Below are 25,914 nucleotides of genomic sequence, written 5' to 3' on the forward strand. Positions count from 1 at the left end.
TTACTGGGGGTCAGTGTCCCCATCACACCAGCACAGGGGGAAGGGGCCACAGCAGGGCTGGAGCCAGGGCTTCCAGAGGTTGTCCAGCTTGTCCAGCTGCAGGGGGGCCGGGCTGAGAGTCCGGCGATGTTGCTCCACAGCCCGGGAGACTGTGTCCACCACCTGATGGAACAAGGGCTCCGTGTCTGGCGTGAGGACGTGGGCTTCAGCAGGATCTCTGGAGAGGTCAAAGAGCAAAGGTGGATCATGACGGTCGACGTGGCCCCCGGAGCATGGACAGACCACTCTCCCGTAACAGGCTCCTGCACCCTCCGGGTGGAACCGTGGGGTCACGTAGTGGACTTTCCATGTGGCTCCACCTGCAGGGAAGGTCAGAGTCATAGAGGGTTGGAGAAACAGGGTGCAGTGGGGGAGCATGTGATGGAGAACAACAGCCAGAGGGGAGAAACCCGCCAAATGCCCTTCAAGTCTGAAAGATTAACGAAAATGGTCCGTCCGGGTGTGGAATATTACGCACCCGTGAAAAGGGAAAGCTCTGCCATTGCTTACGATATGGATGAGCCTTGAAACATCATGTTCAAGGAGAGAATCAGGCGCAGACGGACACACAGTGTGGGATCTGTTTCTAGGAAATGTCCAGAACAGGCCAGTCCACAGGCAGGGAGTGGGGTCCTGGTGCCAGGGACTGGGGTGAGGGAACAGATGGTACTGGCAGGAGCGAGAAGGAGGGAGTGTGCAGAGGAAGCCGTGAGGAGCCAGTGGCCACTCCTCCCAGCCCACTCACGGTCGGCTTGGTGCCAGCGGGCTGCGTGAAGAAGGTTCTCACAGTAATGCATGAGGAACTCATGGTGCTGGTGGTGGGGTGTCCCCAGGAGCAAGGGCAGCAGGTCCCGGCCATCAATGACCCTGGAGGAGGGACAAGAGGACATGGGGTTCGTCCTTGATGCACCTCTAAGGTCACCTTGGCTAGAGCATACTGGAGACCCCAGCTGCCCATCATGTATCCATCCATCCATAATCCATCCTCCATCCATCCTCCATCCATCATCCATCCATCATCTATCATCCATCCATCATCCACCCATCCTCCATCCATCATCCATCCATCATCCATCCTCCACCCATCATCCATCATCCATCCATCCATCATCCATCCATCAACTATCATCCACCCATCCTCCATCCATCATCCATCCATCATCCATCATCCATCCATCATCCATCATCCATCCATCAACTATCATCCATCATCCATCCATCATCCATCATTCATCATCCTCCATCCATCTATCATGCATCCTCCATTCATCCATCATCCATCCATCCATCCATCATCCATCCATCATCCACCCATCATCCATCTATCATCCATCATCCATCCATCATCCATCCATCCATCCATCATCCATCCATCATCCATCTGTCCATCCGTCCATCCATCCCTTTAGACATAGATGTATTCAGCTATACATTCTATTAACCTAGTTAAAAATTATGTGCCAAATATCTGCATCATGATTTAAATGTTGTATCCCCTCCAGGCTGTCAAGATCATGAAAAAATTTTATGTTCTATTTCCCCCAATATCTTCTATAGTCTTTAAAAAGAACCATTAGAACGATCTAAAAGGCCTCCCACTGCCTCCAAAATGCTTTCTCCTGAGGAACTATTGGATTTTTCAACCACACTTGCCCTTATGATAAAAGGGCGGCCTTACGAATCGGGACATGGACCTTTTGAGTCATGACGCAGCCTTGTGACCCCACTAGAGCGTGGCTGGGACCTGGAGAGTTTCTGTAGATGCTGGTTTCGGGGAGCCCCACCCCGGGAAAGCCACGGGGACCTTTCACATGTGTGTGGTCTGGAGAATCGAGCCCCATGGGCCCTCTGTACCTGTCTCGCGGCACCATCCCGCCTCCCAGCTGCACCACGGTGGGGAAGACATCCATCAGGCTGGTGGGCTCGTGGATCACGCGGCCGGCCGGCAGCACCCCCGGCCAGCGGAAGATGCCCGGGACGCGGATGCCCCCTTCCCAGCCGCCCATGCCCTTGCCGCCTGCGAAATAGAATGGAAAATTGGGACGGAGCGTCAGCGAGGCTGCTCCTCTGCTCATTCGCCTTCTCGGCTTGTTCTAAAAGCTGCTGGCTCTGCTCTTTGCCATCCTCCCTCTTGCTGCCATGACACGTTATCACAAGGGTAGGGATTTGTGGAAATAGAAATTTAAGATCTGACAGTCCGGAGGCTAGACGCTCAACAGGGGACCCACAGGGTCAAAGCCAAAGCGGGTTCTTGAAGAATCTTTGTGGCCCGTGAGATAATCTTAGCGGCAGCAGCTTGTAACGTGGCCACTATGGAGGTCAGCTCTCCTGGATGGTAGGATTCTAAGCTGAGCCTATGGGAAGGTGAGTGGGTCAATAAAACGGTGGCTACTCACTCGGTGGAATATTATGCAGCCATGAAAAAGGTGGCAGTGCAGAGATCAGGTGCAGCATGGATGAACCATGAGAATATCACATTGAGGGAAAGAAGCCACAGGAGCGCATAGGATTCGTGATTCCATTTACATGAAATATTTAGAAGTGGGACACGTTCAGTGTAGAAACAACAGTGCCTGAGAGTTGCCAGGAGCTGGGAGGGGGCGGAAATGCAGTGTGACCACAAATGGGTATCGAGCTTCTCTCCGAGAGGATGAGGTGTTTGGTCATTAAGAGCGATGGTGGCTGCACGGGGCTGTACATATCCTCAATGCCAGTCATTGGGCCCCCAAAATCCAGATTTCAAGATTTTAGAAAAAATCTTGCCCTCCTCACAAAGCAAAGTCCTTGGTCAACAGCACGTGAAGGCTCTTGAGAGGGAGGGTTGGGGTGGAGAGATTGGGGACTGCAAGGGAAAACCAGGGACCACAGGCTAGGACGGGCTCTCTTACCTCTGTAGATGCCGTTCCAGCCGCCATATTGGTTGTCTCCAAGTTGGGCCTCTAAAGATCCCCCGTTATCAGACGTGAAGTACACAAGCGTTTGGTTGGTCAGACCTTCCGAGTCCAGAGTACTGAGGATCTGTCCTGCCAAGAAGGGGTGAGTTTGAGTCGCCCCCATGGGAAGACTCTCTTAGACCCAGTGATTTGCTGCGTGTTAGCACTTTGGAAGCCTCCGTGAGGATGAGTCTTCAGTGGTAATGCAGAAAGGGCGTGGGCAGCGGTGTAACCGTGCGCCCCTGGGCATCCTTGACTGGAGAGGGGCCTTTTTATGCTCCATTCAGTCCCAGAAAAGCCTCCGGGACACCCCGAGGGCACAGGGCCCGTCAGACAACATAGAGGAAGCTCAAAAATTGAGACAGAAGAGGGTTACGATGGAGCAGGGCGGTGGAGGGATGGCCGCCACCTGACTCTCCCAACCTCCATGGCTTTCTCCCAACCGTTCATTCAAATCCCAGGTTGTGCCGAGGGGAGTGTTCTAAAAAGAGTCTGGAAAGCGCATTTGCCCTGAAATCTCGCGTCACGATTCTTCTGCAGACTCTGACACGCTCCGTCCACCCCACGAGGACCCCGGGAAGCCGCACCCCGGGAAGTCCCATCCTGGACGGGGAAGGATCGGTCACTCAGCTTGAGAAAGCCCCGCCACTCCGGGCACTGTTGTTCACCTGGGGGAGAAGGACGAGACTTCCCGCCCCAGGGGGGTCGTATTGCCCCCCAGGTGTCCACCGAAGGCGTCGTTGTGACAGAGACCAAGTGCAGGGAGTCAGGATAAATGCTGTGGTGGCTTCGACCCGACCCGCTCAAGACTCGAGCCTCCTCTGCGCCTCCGAGCTTTCGCCTTAACCCGCCCCTTGTGGCTTCTCCCTCGCCCTTCTCCCGCCTTCTTGGGGTGCGCTTGGCAGAGCACTTACCCACCATCCAGTCCATCTCCTCTACGTTGTCCCCGTACAAGCCATGGGCACTGTGCCCCCGGAAGCTGTGCGTCGTCACCAGGGGGGTGTGCACGTGCAGAAAGGACACGAAGAGCAGGAAAGGGCCGCGCTTGTTTCTACAGATCAGAAGTGACAACGGTCGGCATTATTTTTTCAGATATTGTAGCTGAAGTCATGGGGTGCGGGGTCACACCGTCCTCAGGGGTACAACCCTGTAAATACACATCTGTGGACATCAAGATCACCCCGAGAATGTTGGTTCCACCCCCCGCCTTTGCCTATTTCATCCAAGCCCAACCCCTTCTCCCCCGGCGACCCCTCTCCAAAGGGGCCGGCGTTCCCTTTCTAAAGCCCATCGGAAGATCCGCCCCGGTTTTGTAGATTGTTTTCATCCTAAACGCTGTCATTTTCTCACTCTACGGACAGCTGAGACCTGAAGGGAGGAGTTGAGCCCCATCTGCTCTGGCAGCTCTTTCACGCAAGGACGTCAACGTATGTTTTTTCTCCTCCGCTGTCACCTTCAAATGGCACCACATCCTCAGTTTTCTTGACAAATTCTCTCCAACTATGAAAGTTTAGGACACTACAGGATTGTGGAAACGCGTGCAAACTTTTTCTCCTCCATCTGGGTAACCCCGCATCGCCCCCCTCTGCACTCTTGGTTTTCATGATCGAATCTATGTCCTGAAGTTAGAGACAAAGATCAAGGTCTTAGACTTAATGGGTTTAATTTGAAGACTAGTTGTCACTCATACCAGACCCGGATTACACAGCTCCTTCCAGAAGTCCAATGAATATTCTAGAACGTGAGCACATTATCACCAGCAGGCAAGCTGGGGGGATCCCCACCTTACTGGATCGCCCGGGGGGAACAGGAGATGCCTCTATGTAGTAGAAGCTATTCATTGTCTCCCTCTTGGTGCAACAAAATCAGTGCTCCAGTCACTCAAATTTATGTCCAATCTGAAATTAGTAACAGGACATCTCTGTCTAGATGAGGGGGGGGTCTAAGAATATTTAGATTTTGCTGTAAAGGCTTTTCTGTGCTTGCATTTCTCATGTTAGATATGGTCTGTGTTGTCAAAGGGTGTTTATAGGATGACATTATCTTCCCCCAAGACTGAAGGCGACAGCAGCGAATTTCGAGCAACCTGTGCCTTGTGTCAACGGACACAATGCAATGGGACTCCAGTGGACGTCACCTGCCACTCATCTCACCAGAAATGTCTTTCTGGGCCAGGGCTGTTTCCCCGTTCGAACGCCCATTGCAGAATATTTCTCCAAAGCATTTCCATCACCTTTTGAGAAAGGATGACACTTCCTGGAGCATCAGTGAGGTTGTCCTTTGAAATTTCATGGGCTGTTCGGTGATGCTGTGGTTTCTCATCAGAAAGCAATCGGCGTGAACGAGCAGGGTGCCCAACGCACAGGAGGTTGTGAACAGCAAGATGGCGGCCGCGGTCGACCAGATGACCGGTCTCCACGAGACTCCAATGAGGCGGGTGAGTTTCCCGGCAGTGAGCGTGAGGGTGGCGAAGGCCATGATTTGGAACCAGAAGTGGAATGTGTGCTCCAGAGCCACCCGCTTCTCCGATATTTCCCACTGGTTACAATCTGCCATCATGGACAAGGGCATCCCGTAGAAGTGGTCAAATCCGTGGGCAAGTGGGTGGTGGCAGTGGTCGCTGGAGGACTCGCAGTTGAGACCCAGGTGCCATTTTCCTAAAAGGCAAGAAAGAAGAGGCTAGAGTGACCGGTCAATCACTTGGTGGGTAGTTGTTTTGTGGTTGGGATTTTCCGCTGGCATCACTGGCAGACGCTTGTCTTCCCTGCTGTCATCCCTGGGGGCTGAGAGTGAGACCCAAGTGTTTTGTCCCCACCCCAAGGGCACCCACCCACCATCCAGAGACTCTCATGAGATGTCCCAAGGGGTATTCCGTGAGAAGTCTCTCTGTAATGCATGGGTCTCCCTCTCTCCTGAAATTATCCCTATATCACACCCATTTTATTTCTGATTTTGAGCTGAATATTCTCTCCCCACCAGTGAAAACGATGTACGTACCTACCAGCGCGGTGGCGTAGCCTTTATCCTTTAATATCCTCGCAAACGTTGTCTCATTTGCAGGAAGCCCTCCAGATGCTCCTGCCCACGCCAGAACCCGGTAACCTCTGCTGGACACCATACCTCGAAGAACGGTTGCCAAAGACATGTTACAACCACGGGACAACGTTCATCACCAGCCTCCTTCTGACGTCATTCAGAATAGTTGGGGGATATTATTCGCAAAGCAATGGAAAATTTCTATCTGACATGCCATTGCCTGAGGGGCTTCCATTTTGGGTCACAAAAGAAATGATCAGTTACTTGAAGACATTGTTTTATTATGTTTAGGCTATTACGAAAGAGAATTAAATGAAAAAGGATTGATGATTCAACATGGTTGATGACTTCACAGCACTCTTGACAGAATCCCTGGTTCTCAAACTTATTTGTACTCTGGAATCGTGTGGAGACCTTCAAAATATTCCAGCACCATAACGCTTAGCGATGATGACTGCAGGTGGTCTGGGTAGAAATCGGGGTTCGGGTGGCTAAAAGATCCCCCCAGATAGTCTCAAGTGCAGACAAGGCTGGGGGTCATGGGTATAATGCATCCTGACCTGGTGCTGCCAGGGTCTCACCCCACAATTCTGAATCCAAGGTCATTGTCTTTCTAGAGTCCTGCAGGAGAGTCAAGAGCCAGCGCTGGAGAAGGTACTAGACCCCCTCGGCGGCTGCGGTCTGAGGAGAGAGGGCAGCCTGGTCCGAGGCTGCCTGTATTGCTAAGAGATCCTCACCCGGGAGCTTGGAGAATGCTGGGATTTTCCCAAACCATAAAAGACCCCTGGTTCGATAAAGACTCATGGAAGGGACTCAGCTTTTGGTGGGGAGCTCCGGCTTAAGTGGACCTTGATCCCTGGGGCCCAGAACATCTCAGGTGGACAGGGAATGACAAACCTGATCTGATGGGGTATCTGCCTGTCAGGAAAGCAGCCCGACTTGGGGTGCACATGGACGCAGCTGCTATGTGCTGCGTGAGCTTCACCCCATCCTCAGCAAGGCGGTCGATGTTGGGGGTCCTGTGGAGGAAAACATGAACACTGTTCCTTAATTAGCAAACAAATGGTATTTCCCTCAGTGTGCTTCTGCTGGTCACTGCCCAGTACCCCACAGGGTGCCCAGGGATGACCGAAGCTCAAAGCAGGAGCCTCACATGTGTCCTCACCCACCCGAGCAATGTCCACTGCAGTCTAGTATCACCTGTGAAGCTCCCAGCACGTGCTGCTGGTGCTGAGATCAACACCCCAAGGAAGCCAATCTGGAATTCAGAATCTGGTGTCCTTGGGAAGATCTAACCTCAAGGTGTTGGGGGAGTGGATGTCCTGAGCAAGGTTTATGGACACCCCCTCCTCCCCAGACCTAAGAGACCAGAGACACCAAGGATGACAAATCCTGTAGAGTCGTCACCACCGAGGAGCGGATGCTGGGAGCTGAGGGTGGAGTCAGTAGCTGGGCTTGGGATAATCAGACATGTGGGTCTTGGTGGGGGGGCTTGGTTTTCCCCAGTTTTCAGCATGTTTTGGGGTCCCAGTTCAGAGGGCCTGGTAGGAACAGTCACCCATGTATCTCTCTCTTTCTCCCTGAGTTATTCCTGTTTTCCCCTTTCTTGTTGGAGACCCCTGAGGCACACAGCACAGAGACCAGAAAAACATCAAGGTCATGGCTGAAAAACTGATGAGCTCAGGTCGGAACAGTGGCCCCTGCATAGACTGTGATGTTCCTTCTTGTGTGTACAAAGCTATGTGTGGGATCACAAACTAGATTAAAAAAAAAAACAAAATAACCTAATTACACAAAACCTTGGCAGGAAATGTGTGCCCAGACATGGCCAAATTGTGAAAAAAACACTTCATTGTCTAATAATTAATACAAAAAATCTGAAAACAAGTTTCAGCAGACACTGAAAGCCCTTCAACACAAATAAAAGCCCTGGCGTCCCCTGGCTCCCGCTTCAACTCTATGTGCGTCTGTCATTTCTTAATAATTCCATCGACTGCATCAAATTCCTCTCTCAACCCTGCTCACCAAAACTGGACTCTGACATGTCCTGTGTGCACCTGCCGCTGAGTCTCATGATAAGGTCCATTTAAGCACACGGGTGAGACCCAGTCAGGCCACCTCATTTCCCATCAGGTGGGTGACATATATGGGAATTTCGGGGTGCTTGGAGGTCCCAGCCTTGACCTGCACACATTGCAGGTGCCACTGAGGCTGGGACTCAGGCACAGTGTCCGGCAGGCCCGTGAGCTGGGCCCTGCAGGTGACCATACGGCTGAGTCACGAGAGCTGCATGGAGCGGCGGGGACGGCTCACCATACCCTGCGCTGGGGAGAGTCGTGGGAAGCAGCGAGTCTTTTCTGCCCACCTGACGGTGCGGTTGCCGTAGCAGCCGACATCTCCGATGCCGAGGTCATCGGCCATCAGAAGGAGGATGTTGGGGCGGGAGCCGGACACGCTGTGGCACGCTGAGGACACGCACAGCAGGAGCAGACAGGCGCTGACCGGCAGCCACTTCCTGCAAAGAAGCCACCGAGGAGCTCAGCCGGGGGCCCGTCCATCGCTGTGTCCTGTCAGAGCCTTCCGGGCACCTCACGGCTCCGCCTCCACCGACAGTGGCTGTGGTCCCAATTCCCACAGCTCCGCGGACACACAGCCAACATGTGGCAGAGTCGAGAAGTTATGAGGGATCTGACACCTCTTCCAGGATGCCTTCCTGGATTGCTCCCCGCAAAAGGGAGATGTGATCTTTGGAGAATGACAGTGTCTATGGCATTTGCACGACAACAAAACCATTTCCGGAAGGTTGTCCTGTCTCTGAGACACTCACCGGGAAGGTGTCCGTGATGGCCCTAGAGAAGCTCTCCCTGCCCCCAACCCAGCGCCTCCTCCTGTGTCTTCCTTAAATAAGAAACACGAGCATCAAGATAGCAACATCTGACCTTTCCGGTCCACTGGTGGGTGGTGTATGTGGGAATTTTGGGGTGCTTGGAGGTCCCAGCCTTGACCCGAGATACTGGGGGAGAATTATCACCACCCTGGCTGGGGGCATCCCGATCGCCCTCACCACCCGGCTCTGACTGTGGCCATGTTGTGTGTGAGACCGTCTTTCTCAGCGGAGCGTGGGGGCTTGTGTGAGTGACCTGACATGCGTGGCGGATGCTGACGCAGCAAGGCCACTGGCCCTTTAGCTAAATGCATGAGCAAACACAGAGCAACAGGCCCCCCAGGTCTCTCTTACCAAGAATGTTCCAGATCCGGCATCTCTTCGTTCCCTCTTTTTCCTGCAAGACAAGAAGACAACCCTGTGAGATGGTCAGAAAAGGGACTCGTTGCACAACAAGTGGGTCTGTGTGTGGCGGAGCCAAGCTGACTCTCTCTGCGGTGCCCCACCGTGGACTCAGTCTCCATAAATCCCTCGAGTCCCGGCATCTGCTGCGAGTGGAATCACACAACTCTTACTTCACTCAGCATCATCCCCCTCCAGGCCCTTCCATGTTGGTGCAAATGTCAAGGGCTCATCTTTTTCATGGCTGTGTAGTATTCCACCGTGTACACAGACTGTGTCTTCTCTCCCTACTCTCCTGTCCTTGGCACTTGGGTTGTTTCCATTCCTTGGCTATTGCAAATATTCCTCCAAGCAACACGGGCACCAACAGGATCCTTTTGAATTTGCTTTTTGTGTCCTTTGGGTAGATGCCTGGAGCGGAATTGCTGGGTCATAGAACAGGTTCATTTGTAGCCTTCTGAGGGTCTGAGGACCCTCTGCGGCTTTCTACAGGGGTGACCCCGTGAACATTAAAGGTTCAGTTACCATCATTCTGGGAGCAGAAACCAGACAAACTGAGAATTTCAACGCCTTTAGCCTTGTTTTCTGGAAAACAACTTTGCAAAGTGAACCTTTACAAAGAGGCCTGAGTTACATGGTCACGTCTGGGTGTGAAAATTCAGGGAAAGCATCTTTTTCCAACTTACCCGCACCACGGATGTGTGTTTCTTTGAGAAATAAGGAGATGGAAATTAAGGAAGTTAGGAGTTTAGGGCAGGTTCTGTGAGAGTGGGGCCTGGGGGAGGCGTTTGCTAGAAAGGTCTCCAAGGAGGAGCTGCCTCCCGACCAGCCAGCAGACAAGCTACTAAGTCCCTTCAGGAGCTACCCCAGGGCTGTTTCTCAGGGACAGGAGGGAGCTGGGGCCCTCAAAGGTGGGGTCCGATCCCACAGAGAGTGCCAGAACACCCTCTAGGTGTGTTCCTGAACCCCTCCCCACCTTCAGGGACTGGAATGTTTCAAGGCCTGAAGGTGACCCCTCCCAGCTGGGCACACAGGAGACAGACAGCCCCCCCCTGCTGTGACCCCTGAATGGCCTTTCCACCCCCTGCCGAGAGCCAGCGGCAGCTCCAGGGGACTGAACAATGGGGTGGCCTTTGGTCTCTGCCGGCCTCTTAGAAAGAAAGGAGCAGACCCTGCCAGCCCCCCGGCTCTGCCTGCTTTTCCCTCAAAACAACTTAAAACCACAAGCCCCTGGGGAGGGGGTCTGTTCTAAGCATCTTGGGGGGCCTGTTCTGAGCATCTTGGGAGGCCTGTCTGAGTATCTTGGGGGGCTTGTTCTGAGCATCTTGGGGGCCTGTTCTGAGCATCTTGGGGGTCTGTTCTGAGAATCCTGGGGGGCCTGTTCTGAGCATCTTAAGGGACTGTTCTGAGCATCTTGGGGGGTCCATTTTGAGCATATTGGGAGGCCTGTTCTGAGTATCTTGGGGGGCTTGTTCTGAGCATCTTGGGGGTCTGTTCTGAGCCTCTTGGGGGTCTGTTCTGAGCATCTTGGGGGACCTGTTCTGACCATCTTGGGGGCCTGTTCTGAGCACCCCCAAGGGAGCCGACCTGCAGGGTCCTCCCTGGGTGGAGCTGGGGGTTTGCAGCGGCTGAAGGAGGAAGCCCCAGGAGGCGAGGCTGGGGGTGCTGCAGGGCTGAGCTTCCCGACTTCCACCGGGGAAGAAATCCAGCCCAGTCGCTGGATGTGACTTAGCAGGAAGCTTTGGCGCAGGTGAGGGCACATCCGGGCTTTGCAGAGAACCCCGCAGGGCCTTCAGCTGCCGAGATAAACACCAGCTTTGTTCCGGGGCCTGAACTCCCACCAAGGGTTCTGACCATTTTGGCATCTCCAAAGCTGCAGGAATTTACTAGGAGGGGGAACAGGATCCGCACCATTTGTTTAACAAAAGCCCCAGACCCTAAACCCCGCCCGCCCAGGAGGATAAGATCTGGGAGGCCTCACACCCGCGGCCCCTGCTGAGCCGAACCTGCAGGGTTTGGGGCAAAAGCAGAGGCTCCCAGTGCTTTGTTCTGTAAAACGCAAGAGCTGCTTTTTGGAAATGGTGCAGGGGGCCTGGGAGGGGGCTGGTAAATCCAGCTGAGCTGCGGGAGCCGGGCTCCGTCCATCCCGGGGCCTGGGGGAGCCTGGCCAGGGGGCAGCAGCGAATCCCCCAGCAAGACCGCCACGGCCCGGGGCTGCCCAGACAGGGAGGCTCAGACTCAGCAGTTAAGAGAAAGAAAAGTCTGGCGGAGGCACAAAGAAGCCTTTGATTCTCTGCAGACGGGAGCTCCTGCCCGCCCAGCCCAGCGCCCACGCCTGGCCGCCCGCCCGCCTGGCCCCGCCGAGCCCCAGCCGCCTCCAGCCTCCGCCCGCAGGGCCAGGACGTGGCTCCGCTGTCCCCACACGCCTCCCCGCCCCGCGCCGGCCAGCTCTCCGCTGGAGGAGCTGCCAGCAGCTGGGGCGTCTCTCACATCTTGTCAGTTTTTGTTCAGGAAAGTTGCTTCTAAGATGGTGCCGAGAGGCTGCTGCCCGCCTTGGCTGCCCGCCTCGCCCTGACCCCCGGGGGCAGATCAACGAGACTCAAGTTGAGACTCAAGTTGTTCTTGCGCGAGGGGGGCACAGACTTGCAGCCCCTGCAGCCCAGCTTGTGCTCAGCCCAGGCGCCCCGGTCGCAAATAGTGACCCTCTCTGTGCGGGGGGGGGGGGGGGAGGGATCCCCGACTCCCCCTTGGTACTCAGCTCCTGTCCACGGAGCAGCCTCAACGTGGACTTGGCCAAGGCTCCCCGGCACAGCCTCCCCCGAGGGCCAGAAACCGTCCCGAGAGTCCCGTCCAGTTCGCAGCAGAAGCCCCAGAAAGCCGGTCACTTACCAGCCCCCAGCGCCGGCCGGCGGGGTCTCCAGGCAGCTGCTGACCGGGACTCGGGAGCCGGCTCGGGTCAGAGGAGGAGCCGCGGTGTCTCCCCTCCCTGCAGACACTGAGGACGGACGCAGGCTGGACACGTGTGCCGGGAGGACAGTCACCCTTTCACGCCGCGGTGGCCCGGCCGAGGCCAGAGCGGCCAGCACTGCTGTGCCCAGGGGGAGGTGCGGCCGCGGGTCATCTTGAAAGTCTTAAGGCTGTTTTTTCCTTCCTCTGCGGCGTCCGCGGCGTCCGCTCGGAAAGAACATACCGAGGCGGAGAGCGGCCCTGACTGGGCCTCCCTGTGTTGGTTATGACCGAGCCCGGCAGCTCAGCCGTGCCGGCTTTGGGGGGGGTCTGTCTCCCACATTTTCCTGACTGTCTGGGGGCACGGGTGCCTCAGAGCCAGGACCTGGGCTCCCAACAACATCAGCAGGGGAAATGCTTCTTTGCTAATTAAAAGCTGGGGTCTCCTCGCTCTGCACAGCCTCAAGAGTCCTGGGGGGGGTGTTGCTGGGGCTTATTTTGGGGGGCCCCAAGGGCAGGTGCTGCCCCAGGAGGGAGATTAAAGGCTGAGATGCTGGTGGAAGCTCCCGGGGGCTGGGGCATGGCCAGGTCGCAGGACATGGACGTCTGAACACAGCAGGATGGTAGCCAAGGTGTGGACGTGGGTGTGGGCGGGGTGTGGACGGGGTGTGAGCTCACAAGGAGCAGGGACGGTGCCTGCTGGCCCCACCCTCCGTGTCACAGCGGGGACTGGGGATCCCTCACGCCTCCCTCCCTCCCTCCCTTCCTGATTACCAAGGAACTGGAGCTCAGAGGCAGGAGGGGCCTGTGGTCACATGCAGCTGGGCAGGACGGGAGGGCGGCTATTCTGGGGGTGGCCGGTGCAGGAAAGTGAGGCTCAGGTGCTCGGCCACCAGGCCCTCTGCCTGACGGGCTTCTGCCCTGACGCCTGCCCTTCCTGACCCCGCCAGAAGGTGTCAGCGCAAGTGTCCGCACAGCTGGGTGCTGCCTGGCCGAGCTGCCCGGGCGTCTTGAATGCAGGAGCAGTGACGGCAGGGCTGGCAAATCATTCTCCCGTGCCGTCCCCTCTCTCCGTTGGGTCCTTCAACGCACACACGTTTAAAAATGTCCACTGGAGGGAAATGGAGCGACTTGTCTCTCTTTATCGTCTTGAATCCTTGAATCTTGGTGTCACAGCTAAGAAACCGAGGCCACGTCGGACACGCTGAGGATTTGTCCCTGAATTTTCTTCTAAGAGTTTGATGGTTTGGGCTTCGTAGGTCTTTGATCCATTTGGGGTTATATTTCTGATCTGTCTGCACAGTGGAGTAGTATTCAGCCATGAAAAAGGATCAAGTATTGACGCGTCCTATGCCTGGATGAACCCCCAAACCTCGATGGTTGGTGAAAAGTCATACCCAGACGACAAGTGTTGTAGAAGCCCGTTTCTATAAAATGCCCACATTAGTTGATCCATTTGGGGTAAATTTTGTGATCTGTCTACACGGTGGAGTAGTATTCAGCCACGAAAAAGGATCAAGTATTGATGCATCCTATATCTGGATGAACCCAAAACCTCAAATCTGGGTGAACCCAAAACCTCAAATCTTCCATAACTGGAAGGACAAGTGTTGTAAAACCCCATTTCTATAAAATGCCCATATTAGTTGATCCATTTGGGGTGAATTTTGTGATCTGTCTACACAGTGGAGTAGTATTCGGCCATGAAAAAGGATCAAGCATTGATGCATCCTATGCCGGGATGAACCCAAAAACCTCGATGGTTGGTGAAAAGTCATACCCAGATGACAAGTGTTGTAGAACCCCATTTCTATAAAATGCCCACATTAGTTGATCCATTTGGGGTAAATTTTGTGATCTGTCTACACGGTGGAGTAGTATTCAGCCATGAAAAAGGATCAAGTATTGATGCATCCTATATCTGGATGAACCCGAAACCTCAAATCTTGGTGAACAGAGCCATAACTGGAAGGACAAGTGTTATAAAACCCCATTTCTATAAAATGCCCATATTAGTTGATCCATTTGGGGTGAATTTTGTGATCTGTCTACACAGTGGAGTAGTATTCGGCCATGAAAAAGGATCAAGCATTGATGCATCCTATACCGGGATGAACCCAAAAACCTCGATGGTTGGTGAAAAGTCATACCCAGATGACAAGTGTTGTAGAACCCCATTTCTATAAAATGCCCACATTAGTTGATCCATTTGGGGTAAATTTTGTGATCTGTCTACACGGTGGAGTAGTATTCAGCCATGAAAAAGGACCAAGTATTGATGCATGCTGTACCTGGAAGAACCCCAAAACCTCAAAGCTTGGTGAACAGAGCCATACCCAGAAGAGAAGTGTTGTAGAACCCCATTTTTATAAAATGCCCACATTAGCTGATCCATTTGGGGTAAATTTTGTGATCTGTTTACATAGTGGAGTAGTATTCAGCCACGAAAAGGGCCAAGTATTGATGCATCCTATACCTGGATGAACCCCAAAACTTCAATGCTTGGTGAACAGAGCCATACCCAGAAGGACAGGTGTTGTAGAACCCCATTTCTATAAAATGCCCACATTAGTTGATCCATTTGGGGTAAATTTTGTGATCTGTCTACACGGTGGAGTAGTATTCAGCCATGAAAAAGGATCAAGTATTGATGTATCCTATATCTGGATGAACCCGAAACCTCATAAACCTCAAAACTTGGTGAAAAGAGCCATAACTGGAAGGACAAGTGTTGTAGAACCCCATTTCTATAAAATGCCCACATTAGCTGATCCATTTGGGGTAAATTTTGTGATCTGTCTACACAGTGGAGTAGTATTCAGCCATTCAAAAGGGCCAAGTATTGATGCATGCTGTATCTGGAAGAACCCCAAAACCTCAAAGCTTGGTGAAGAGAGCCATACCCAGAAGGACAACTGTTGCAAAACCCCGTTTCTACAAAAGGCCCACATTAGCTGATCCATGTGGGGTAAATTTTGTGATCTGTTTACATAGTGGAGTAGTATTCAGCCATGAAAAAGGATGAAATATTTATGTATCCTATATCTGGATGAGCCCCAAAACCCCAAAGCTTGCTGAGCAGAGCCATACCCAGAAGACAAGTGTTGTAGAACCCCGTTTCTATAAAATGTCCACATTGGAGCAACCACAGATATTTGTGGTCAAGGAAAATGCCCACATTAAAGCAACCACAGACATTTGTGGTCAAGGAAGTCATTTTGTTACCACCAGGGGCAGCAGGGAGGAGGGGGAAGGGATGACTGAATGGGATGGGGACTCATTTGGGGTCACGGGAATGATCTGGAACAGACCACAAAATCGTGCACTCGTTGTTGGTCTCCGTAGTGATTTTGCAACCTGCTGCGCTGTCCCCTTGCTGCGCTCCCCACCCTGAGGGACAGTGGATCCTCACGCCCCCGCTTTCTGCTTTTCCCTCTGGCTTTTATATTCCTTTGTAATGAATCGATGAGTTAATTCAACCACGACCACAAGAAAAGGGTCTTCCTCTCTAGGGCTTTCCCCTGGTTCTTTTCAGTTGATTGGTCCTTTTTTTTTTTTTTTTTAAAGATTTCCCCCCCAAATCTGCATTTGTTCTTATACCTCACAGTGGAGTTGGGATTTACCAGCCTGAGCTGCAGCACAGACGTGGGGTGAGGACAACAGAATTGTTTAAAAGCCACATACGCGGCCATGGGAAAATGGACACCCCTGAAATACGACCGTCTTCCCGGGTAGCCCCTGGCGGTTCCAGAAATGACTGAGCTTTGGCGCAAGATGTGCTGGAGCTTGGTTTGTCATCGGTCGTCTTCAGGGCAATCCTCCGTGGCTCTCTCTGCTCACCTGTCCCCACTCCCACGGTTATCTCCACATAGTGAGGCTTCCCTACGTGGAAAACCCCATTTTCTAGAATTTCACATACGTGGGCTCGTACAATCTACCCTTGTATCTGTCATTATTTTTGCCTTTTTGGTCAGCTTTGAGATCCATGAAGGTTGCGATTGTGTCAACCGCATGTCCCTTGTCATTGCTGCGTAGTATTCCGCAGGCTGTGTGAGGGTTGGTTCACCCATTCATCTGCGGGTTTGAGAAAAGGCACATGTGTCATCTCTTGAGGAACGGCTCCGTGAGCCTCGAGTGCAGGACGGCTGGGTGTGGGGACCAGCACAGCTGCAAATGTCCCTCAGGAGTCTCAGTGGACACCGAGGGCCCCGAGGCCATGTTTGCAAGATGCCGTAGTCAACGAGACGGACGTCACCCTGGAAAGTATCCAGTCGTCCCCCCAAAACTCACCTGTTCTGTTCCCTCTTCCCTCCTTTCAAAGCCTCCTTGGAGTCCTTGGTTAAGTTCTAAGAAAATTATCCTGGCAGAAATCCCATCCAATCAACCCCCTTAATTATATCCGAGCGTTTACTGCCAGTGAAGAGGCCGCCCCTAAATGACTACCCAGCGGCTGTCACCGTAGGCCGTGTGGACATATAAAAATAATTGACCGAGCTCAGCCGGGTCCTAACTTGATACCCCACATATATATTTAATTATAATCACGACCACGGTGACTTCGGGCCGTGGCAGGACCGGGGAGTTGCAAAATCAGTGTCTACAAATGTAGGAGCCGGAGAAATATCTTCTCTCGAGTAAGTAGATTTTGTTCAGTTCGCTGGGATTCTGATTCTCCTGGTGCTCTGTGGGGTAAAAGGTTTGAGTTTCTCATGCCTGTCCTATTCCAGTGTCCGGAGTTTCCTCTGTGTGGGGTCACACGGTCTCTACTCTTTGATCTGTCGCGTGGATTCGCCTACGGATGGATCATTTTTGAGAGTCGTGAATAGTCTTGCTTGTAGCAACGTTTGTTCCTTGTTACTGCTGCGTAGTATTCCACAGGGTGTCTATCCCGCTCGGCTGTGGGCGCACAGATCCCGCCGTCTGCCGCGTATTTCATGGCTTTGAGAATAAATATCTTCTCGGGGAGATTAAGGAAGCAGGTGCGTGGAGGATCGGGGACAATTAGTCAGTAGGAAAATGATAAAATCTGCACGGGGGGGTTGGTGAACGTCAGCATTTTGCCTGCGATCGGTTTTAATCCCTGAAGGGGTTTATGCACCTGGTGCTACTGCAGCGAGTGAATAAATACTAAATACGAAACATGATATTATGAAAATATAAGACGTGTCGCATGAACTGTTGCAGATTTAGACACCAGCTTCCACTTGGGGGAATTCGCTTCACGACGACTCTAACTGATTTTTATTAGTGCAGGTTTTCTTGGTGAAAAGCGTAGAATCGGAGGCTGGGGGACGTGGGCTTTATGGTCATTGTCAGGAAAAAAGAAGGTTTTGAATAACAGATAGTTTCAATTTTCCACGTGGCTGGGGGTTCTGTTTTGAAATGACAGGAATAAATGTTCCAGCAATTTTTGAGCATCAGGCAACTGGGAGGAAGTTGGAATTTATGGGACTGTCTTGAGGGGTCCCGGGCATCAGTGGGGAGCCTCATAATAGAGTCTCAGTCCAGCTTATTCACGTCCGTCTGATTGCAAAGGGGCAAAAGACAGCCCCGGGGAAGCTGCTGTTTCCTTTTGATGATTCACACAAAGCAGAATAGAGTCGCTGGGCTTGGAGGCCGAAGGAGCATGTCTTTGAGTGACAAGTCCGAGCCCTGATTTGTTTTGGGGGTCACCCCGGGGAGGGCTTGCTCCTGGGGTCTGGAGGGTGAGGAACAGGGATGTTGCACGGGACACCCTCACCCAGAGGGTCAGGATGCGGGTGCTGACATCAGGATGTGGGTGGGATTAGAGACCCTGGACCTTAGTATGGGGGACTGTGTCTGTCTGTCTGTCTATCTATCTATCTATCTATCATCTATCTGTCCTGTCATCTATCCATTCTCTCTCCATCCATTATCTATGGATCTATGTTTTTATCTACCCGACCATCCATCCATCCATTATCTACTACCTACCGATTAATTATCTATCATCCATTCACCCACCCATCATCTGGGGGTATATTCACTCATCCATTTTCTATTAATCAATCATCAATCTATCAATTAATCTATAATCCCTATCGATCATCTATTGATCAATCACTATGTCATCAATCTGTCTTCTTTCTATTTAACAATCACCTATTTAGCATCTACCAATCATTTATCTATGTTTCTATTAATTATTAACCAATCATCTATATATCATCAATCATCATCTATGCCTCTACGTATCCAACTAGCATCCATCCATCCATCCATTTATCCATCCATCATCCATCCATCATCCATCCATCATCCATCTTCCATCATCCATCTTCCATCATCCATCCATCATCCATCCATCATCCATCCATCATCCATCCATCATCCATCATCCATCCATCATCCATCCATCCACCCACTTGTCTATTTCATAAAAGGGCACAACTTTGCCATCCAGGGAACATGCAGCAAGTCTGGGGGCATTTTCATTGTCACCCACACTGGCATCGGTGGGTGAAGACCAGGGGGCTGCTCAGCCCCCACGTGCATGGGACGCCCCACAAGGAGGGTCAGTGCTATGGGATTGAGACTCTGGCCTAGTGCTACAGCCTGAGCCTCTGGCTCACACATGCTGACAGACACATTTTAATTAGCGCAGAGGCCGGGCCTGAATTTACGAGCTCACCCCAGCTGCTCTGCTCCTGTGGCCCATTTTATGCAGGTAGATGTGGGCCTGCCGACCTCATTACCCCCTCAGCCCCTGAGAGGTGCCCCGGCTCAGTCCCCCAACACCCAGGTGGCCTCACTGTTGGTGGATGAAAGGTTGGCCTAATTGCTGTTTAGGTTTCCGCTGCGGGAGAGAAATGCTTGACAATAAAGAACCAGGCAGCTTTACCTTCAAAGGCACTGGGGGCCAGTGAGTTCACCCTTTTATTTTAAAGGAAATATTTGCCATTCCAGCCCCCCCAGGGGACTGGGATAATTGATAGATTGGTCCTCCGAGGGTACAGGACAGGGTGGGGGCAGCCCAGCCAGCCGGGGAGCCTCTCGGAGGTCACCCTGGTGCACTGATGTGGAACAGGGACAGTCTCCGTGTCTTACGGATACCTCAGATCTGCGGTCATCCTGCAAGTTTGCTTTTCCCTGACCCTTTGCTTGCTTTCCCCATATTCCTCGTATAAGTGAGACCCTCTGGAATTTATCTTTCTCCTTCTGACTTTTTTCCCCTGAGCATCATTCCTCCCAGCTGCATCCATGTTGCCACAGTGGGAAGAGCTCGCCTTTTTCATAGCTGCATAGTATTCTATTGTGTATCTACCACATCTTCTTGATCCTGTCATCTATTTTGGGGCATTTGGGTTGTTTCCACATCTTGGCTATTGTCACTGGGTCCTGCAATAAATATTGGGGTGCGGGATTCCCTTCGAATTACTGTATTTGTGTGCTTTGGGTAGATTCCCAGGAGTGGAATTGCTGGGTCCTGGGGCAGATCCACGTTTAGTGTTCTGAGGAAGCTCCACACGGCTCTCCAGAGTGGCTGGGCCAGTTTGCACTCCCCCCAGCTGTGGAAGATGCTCCTTTCTCTGCACATCCTCAACGGCATTTGTTATTTTCACTTTTTTTTTTTTTTAATATGGCCCATTCTCAGCGGTGTGAGGTGTATCTCATCCCTGATGATTGAGTTTCTTCTTCTGAAAAAGGTCCTTGAAGCTCTTCTGCCCACTTTTTGATTGGGTTGTTCACGGACGGGGGAGTTTAAAAAGCCCTGATCCCACCTCTCTGTGGCAGTTCTCGCTTTTTTTGGTGTGTGTTTTTCGGAACTCCATGGAGTGTCTTAGCCACAGAGGTGGGATGTGTTTTCAGGATCAACCATGGAACCAGGGTACTGATTGGGTTGTGGGTCGGGCAGACAGAATGGCCCACGGCTGACAGGTGGGGACGCCCCTTCAGGAGGGACCCAGCTTCTCGAAACATCACACTTGAGATTCTTGCTGAAGACCTTCCATGACACGGTGGCCCTCGGAATCGGACACACACATCCCCCCCCGGGAGTCAGGGGCCTCATATGACTCCCAGATCTTTAATTTATCAGTCTATTAAACCCCGTGGCCCCCAATTCCGTCCTCCGTAAAGCCAGACAACTGTCATTAACCCTCCGAGGCAAGCAAGGCCAGATGGTTTGAGGGCCCAGTGGGGCACCTTGCCCGGGATGCCTTGGGGTTGACAGAGCCCCGTAAACGCCGGAGGTGTTATTAGTCTTCATTATATATCATTTGTCCTGTGGGGTCGCCGCGCAGCCGAGGACCCACTGAGCTGAGCAATTGGAGGGTCCCGAGGCAGGGGAATGTCCGGCTCTTTGAAGTCTTTTCAGAAGCTCATCATTACAGCTGCTGGGGATGCGCGAGGACCTGGCCGCCGGGACCGGGTCCAGGTAGGTGCGAAACAGGCAGCTGCTGAGGGTCAGCCAGTTGCCGACACGGATCCGAGTGACCCACGACGCCACTCGTCACCCCCGGGATGGCTGATCGCTCGCTCTTGCGCCGTGTGCCTCTCCACAGACATGCCTCGTTGGCCCAGGAGCAGAAGGAATTCCGGGGCTCCCGTCAAACAGGCTCTCTAGCAACTTGGGCTCTTTCTTGTCGGCCCCCGAGACAGACACTGCCCGGCGCACGCCTCAGTGTTTTCTCTTCTCCCCCAGGCACCGCGTGAGAAGCTATGGTACGGCCGCTGCACGCCCGGTGAGTCGGCCCACCCGCCGCGCGGTTCTCTGACTCCACAGGCTTCTCCACTCTGGCCCCTTTCCGGCCGGCCAGCTCCGCCGGGGACGGGGCGATGGGGCAGGGAGGCGATTCCTTCCTTCCTTCAGGGGGCAGCACAGAGCTGCAGCGGGCACGGGCTGCCCAGGGCGGTGGCCGAGGTCACTGCGGAGATCACAGGGCTGGGAGAGCCTTGGGCATCTGTCCGGAGCGTTGGCACCAGGTTTATGTAATTACGGGGCCACCGCGCCGGGCTGTGCTTTGCAAGTGGCCAAAGAGTCACAGGAAGGTCAGTGATGAGGGTTTCGAGACGCCCCAGTGAGGGCTGCCGGGGCGGGTTGCGCGGCAGGGAAGGGACCCAGGGGGGCCGAGGAGGGACCTTCCGCTGGTGCGGCCACTTGCAGCATCCGTTTTGGCCGCTGAGTGTCGCCGCCGGGTCAGGGCGGCTCCGGGCCGCAGGTGACGGGTTTGGCTGCTCCCCCGTGTCATCCCGGCTCTCCCCCAGAGACAGCAGAGCTTCCGCTTCCACTCCCTGCTCTGCGTGACTCAGAGACAAACGAGAAGCTAAAATATCCATGAAAAAGGGCAAATGAGCATCTGAAAAAAAAAAAAATGAAGCTGCCCTTGCTGGCTCGTAGCCTCTGGTTTTCTCTTTGGTTCCTATCTGCATGCAAAGAGATGAAATACGGGTCTTGTCGTGCTCTGGAACTGCTCTGGGCTTTCTCCGAGGGCCCGTGGCACTTGTTGGGAGGATTTAGAGTCCGAAAACCTGGAGCACTTGCTCGTGCCTTAAAGGATGGTTGCGTGAAAGTTGACTTAGGAAAACCCAAGAGAAAAAGAGAGAAGATTCAGCTCCTGAGTAAGGCAGCTCCGTGGAGTGCCCCGAACACGAGGTCAGGTCAGGTCTGCACCTGCTCTCGCTAATTCTCTCTCCACCAGGTCGTGGCCAAAAAAAAAAAAAAATCTGGTTTCTGAGTAAACTCTCCCAGGTACAAGAAAACCCGTCACCTCACCCTCCAGCTGGCCCGAAATGCGACTCTCAACGGTCAACCTCGCTTCTGTCCTTCCGCCTCCCAGCCCGTGTCCCAGGAGCCGCTGGGTGCTGCTCTGGCTCTGCTGCTTCCTGGGGGGCCCCCGGGCCATGTTCGTGACCAGGAATTCCAGGCCCAACATTGTCCTGCTGATGGCCGACGACCTCGGGGTGGGGGACCTGTGCTGCTACGGCAACAACACAGTGAGGTAAACTGGCTCGTGCTGGTGGCCGCCAGCGCCCATGACTGTCTCCAGAACCGACCGAGGACTCTGTCCGCCTGGACCGCGAGACCCCAGAATGCCTCCCCAGCCCTGACCACCCCGGTCTGCTTGCTGTCCCCGTGGGTTCGGTTATTCTGGCCATTCCATATCAACGGAATCATAGAATTTATATTAGTTTCCCATATAAGGCACCACAGAGTCTCTTGCTTTTGGGGAAAGTCCCAGCTCAAGCTCTGGGCTGGATCCTCTGTCCTGGGTTTCTAGATGCTTCTCTGCCTTGGGTCTTCACAACTCCTGTAAGTCCTCATGGTTTTTTCTTAATATAGACCAACAACCTGGGAAAGAATGTGGACCCTAAAACATTACCAATTGATTGTAGGACAGGTGCATCTCGGAAGACTGCATTCAAGTGGTGCTTAATCTCAGTTACCCCCCAAAAGTAATCTCCTAAAATATCCAGTTTTAGGAAGGTGTCATATCTCAGCGACTGAGCTGTCGACTGAAGTGTGGACGCTCTCAAACTGCTCGCCCTGGCTGGCAACTGCAGGTCCCTGTCAGTTTTTTGAGACTAGATGGTCTTACCTTCGACTTTCCACTTGCATCCAACCATCGATGCACCTGACAAGGCAGAGGGACTGATGTTTAAGGGGCAAATTTTAGGGTTCCTGCAGACACAGCTGTCGCAACCCTAAACAGAATACCCTTGGGTCTCACTCATTGTGTTGGGGGTTGAAACCCACATGCTGAATTCTCATCCACCTGCAGCACGCCCAATATCGACCGCCTGGCAAATGAAGGTGTGATGCTCACTCAGCACCTGGCCGCCGCCTCTGTCTGCACCCCAAGTCGGGCAGCCTTCCTGACTGGCCGGTACCCCATCCGATCAGGTGCGGAATGCCATAGCATTGTTGCTGCGCTACATGCTTTCTCAGGATGTTTCTATTTTTGCAATTCTTCTAAAGCTCAAAGTATGAATCATCTACCCTCACATGGGACTTGTGCTCATACTGTTAGGGGGAACAGGCTGTCCTAAAGCTGATCCCATACAGGCTTTGTGGACTCCACCCCCACCCCAGGCCAAAGCCAAAGCCACTGGGGACTCCACATCCCATCCCCACCCAAGGGAAGGGGGCTGGGACCTGAGGGTGGGGTTCAGCAGCCAGGTGGGGATAAAGCCAGACACGTGGGCTTTGGGGGGGCGGTTCCCCCATTTTGGCTCCCCGCCAGCTCGCAGCGGGTTTTCACCAGGTGCCACCAAGCTGCTCACCTGGGGACCCTGGGGACAGTGCTTCGGTTCTGGTGAGCAGTTTCCAGCAAACAGATCACCCTTTCACTTTGAGGTGCTTTGGCACGAACCAACAGGAAGTACCTTATTTCTTTCTGATTTTGGTATATGTGTTGACTAAACAAATCTGGTTCCTCATTCCTAAAGCAGGGACCATGTTGGCATTGTAGGAAAAAGTGGCTCTGTCCAGTCTCTGGCAAAGAGGGTGGCAAAGTAAAAGGAGCACTGGGGAAGAAAGTGTGGCGAAGAGCATGGAAAGACAATGGTCGTCATACATGGTCTCTGTGTCTCTGTCTCTGTCTGTCTCTCCCTCGCACACATGGCTTCAACAGGCACGCTTAACGAGTCAAACACAAGGACCACAACTGGGTATTTCCCACTGCAGCTCAGCTGACAGGCAACACGGTCAGCACTGGTGTGGAATCAACACGGTGCAGATCGATTTTTATACCCAGCTAAAAGCAGCGATGCTGTCAGCACGAGCACCTCCTCCGCGAAGTTGCCCCACGTCATTGTGTTTCGATTAAGTCAACTCGCTGGGAGCTGCGGTTTTCATACGTTCCCCAAAATCTTTCCCTTAACGAGATTTTTCTCCAGAACTTTCCTTCCTCCCAGCTGGGAAGTTCCGGAGAAGGAAAGAAGAGGGTTGGATGAGTGACATGAACATGACAAACATTGCAAGTCCTTGTCCTTTGAACATTGATTTATTCCCACCTATTTTTGCTGCCCAAGGATGTTTAAAAAATAATCCAAGAGTCCTAATTTTTTTTTTTTTTAGGATTTATTTATTTGTGCATACAAGAGCTGGGGTGCAGGCCAGAGATGCGGGGGGGGGGGGAGAGGATTCACCAGAGACAGAGTGGGGAACAGAACAGGCGGATTGACTGAACCACACGGCTGAGGGGAGCAGCGGGCGAGGCAGGAGAGGTCTGCTGTGCCATGGAGGTTGCTCGCTGACCGGCCAGGGATCGAACTCATGCTGTAGAGGCTGCCGATTGCTTCATAATGTGGTGCTTAACCTCTTGCGCCACCAGGGAGGCCCCCAGTTTTTTTTTTTAAATACTTTGGTTGCCTCAAGACTTGTCTCTACTTGACATATTCATGGGCATGAACAGGGGTGAAGATGGACGTGTGCGAGTGTCCAGGGACGGCAACCCATACGTCATTTCGGGAAACTCTAAATATCGACTAGGTGGAAAAATGATTGAATGCATGAAAATAAGAAAAACCACAGCACCATGGAAGGGCTCTGTCAAATCCTTGCTGCAAGGGAACTACCTAGAAATTTCCAGAAAAATGGTCCTATCTTTGAATTCAATAGAAATTTATGAGTGTGTGTTCGATGGCCTTTATATAAAATGTGGAAATGTAAAAGGGATAAGGGTTAGAAACGCAAGAGGGATAAGAGTTCTGCATCTTCCCCTTCCTGGGCCCCAGATATGACCAGTCTCCTCACAGAGGAGTTCTCTCTCGTGTGCTGTGCTCTCATGCTGTTTTCTAATTTCTTGTGGTCGCTTAGCAAAAATACCTTCGCGAACGGGCAGGCTCCTCTCTAAAAAGCTTCTCCTGCCCTTGCGAGGGTTGTATTTTATAAACACGCGCCTCTCTGTAGCTCCTTCCCATGGACACGCACTCATCCTATTTCCACCAACACCTCAACGCCAGAGAAAACAAGAAGGAGTAACCCCATGTAGGTGTCGTCTAGAACAACTGAAGATAAGATGTCGCCCTCTCCCAAGTGCCAGGAGGAGAGATTCACGGCACTGGGGCCTCTGGGGGGCAGTGGGAATGGTCATGAGAAGAGGGTCCCTGTTCCTCATCTGCTGTCCACTCTGTGACTCCTCCAGGGATGGCGTCCCCCTTCGAAGTGAACCGCGTCTTCAACTGGCTTGGAGGCTCGGGGGGTCTTCCCACGAATGAAACCACCTTTGCTAAGTTGCTGCAGCACCGTGGCTATCGCACGGGTCTCATAGGTATGGCTGTGAGGGAGGAACTGGGGGTCCCAGCTCCTGGCACTACTGTCCCTCCTGTCCCCTACCCCTCGACCCTTCCTCCCTCCACTGTCCCTCTTCAACTGGGCATCCTCAGCCTGATAACCATGGCCCCAGGGTGCTGGCAGACTCCTCAGAAGACCCACTCACAGGCTTTCTCGTGAGAGGAATAAACCCACGACATCGGGACGTCCACACGGATTAGATGGCCTCGGTGCGGTGCTGACTAAGAGTGACCACTCCCCGGGTTTCAGTTCTCATGTCCAAGAGGGTGGGAGTTGAAAGGCCCTGGTTTCTTCTGCTACTGGGTTTCGAAAGCAGCATCCGCCACCGCGAAATCGATATCCAGCTGCCAACCTTCCTTTCGGTGGCAACCGGGATAAGTCTGTTTGCTTTTCCAAGACCTGGCTCTTGATAGGGA

The 25,914-nt window shown here is 53.0% G+C and overlaps 2 protein-coding genes across 2 annotated transcripts in view; one reads left to right on the forward strand and one right to left on the reverse strand.

Moving 5' to 3' along the window:
* ARSL (arylsulfatase L) lies at nt 1-22,106 on the reverse strand (the record flags this gene model as incomplete). Its single annotated transcript, XM_084258173.1, has 12 exons — nt 1-359; nt 785-906; nt 1,894-2,056; nt 2,928-3,062; nt 3,887-4,023; nt 5,206-5,629; nt 5,970-6,092; nt 6,906-7,027; nt 8,374-8,523; nt 9,247-9,289; nt 20,960-21,103; nt 21,977-22,106. The coding sequence occupies 12 exons, from the start codon at nt 22,104-22,106 to the stop codon at nt 1-3; spliced, it is 2,052 nt and encodes a 683-aa protein (XP_084114299.1).
* ARSH (arylsulfatase family member H) overlaps nt 22,105-25,914 on the forward strand; it is a gene marked incomplete at both ends in the record, with an annotated part of 12,448 nt that continues 8,638 nt past the window's right edge. The window contains 3 exons of the mRNA XM_084258174.1: nt 22,105-22,202; nt 22,983-23,104; nt 25,350-25,475. Coding sequence (XP_084114300.1) covers nt 22,105-22,202; nt 22,983-23,104; nt 25,350-25,475 — 346 coding nt within the window. The remainder of the gene's footprint in view (nt 22,203-22,982; nt 23,105-25,349; nt 25,476-25,914) is intronic.

Source organism: Talpa europaea (genome assembly GCF_964194135.1).
Source record: "Talpa europaea genome assembly, chromosome: X".
NCBI lineage: Eukaryota > Metazoa > Chordata > Mammalia > Eulipotyphla > Talpidae > Talpa > Talpa europaea.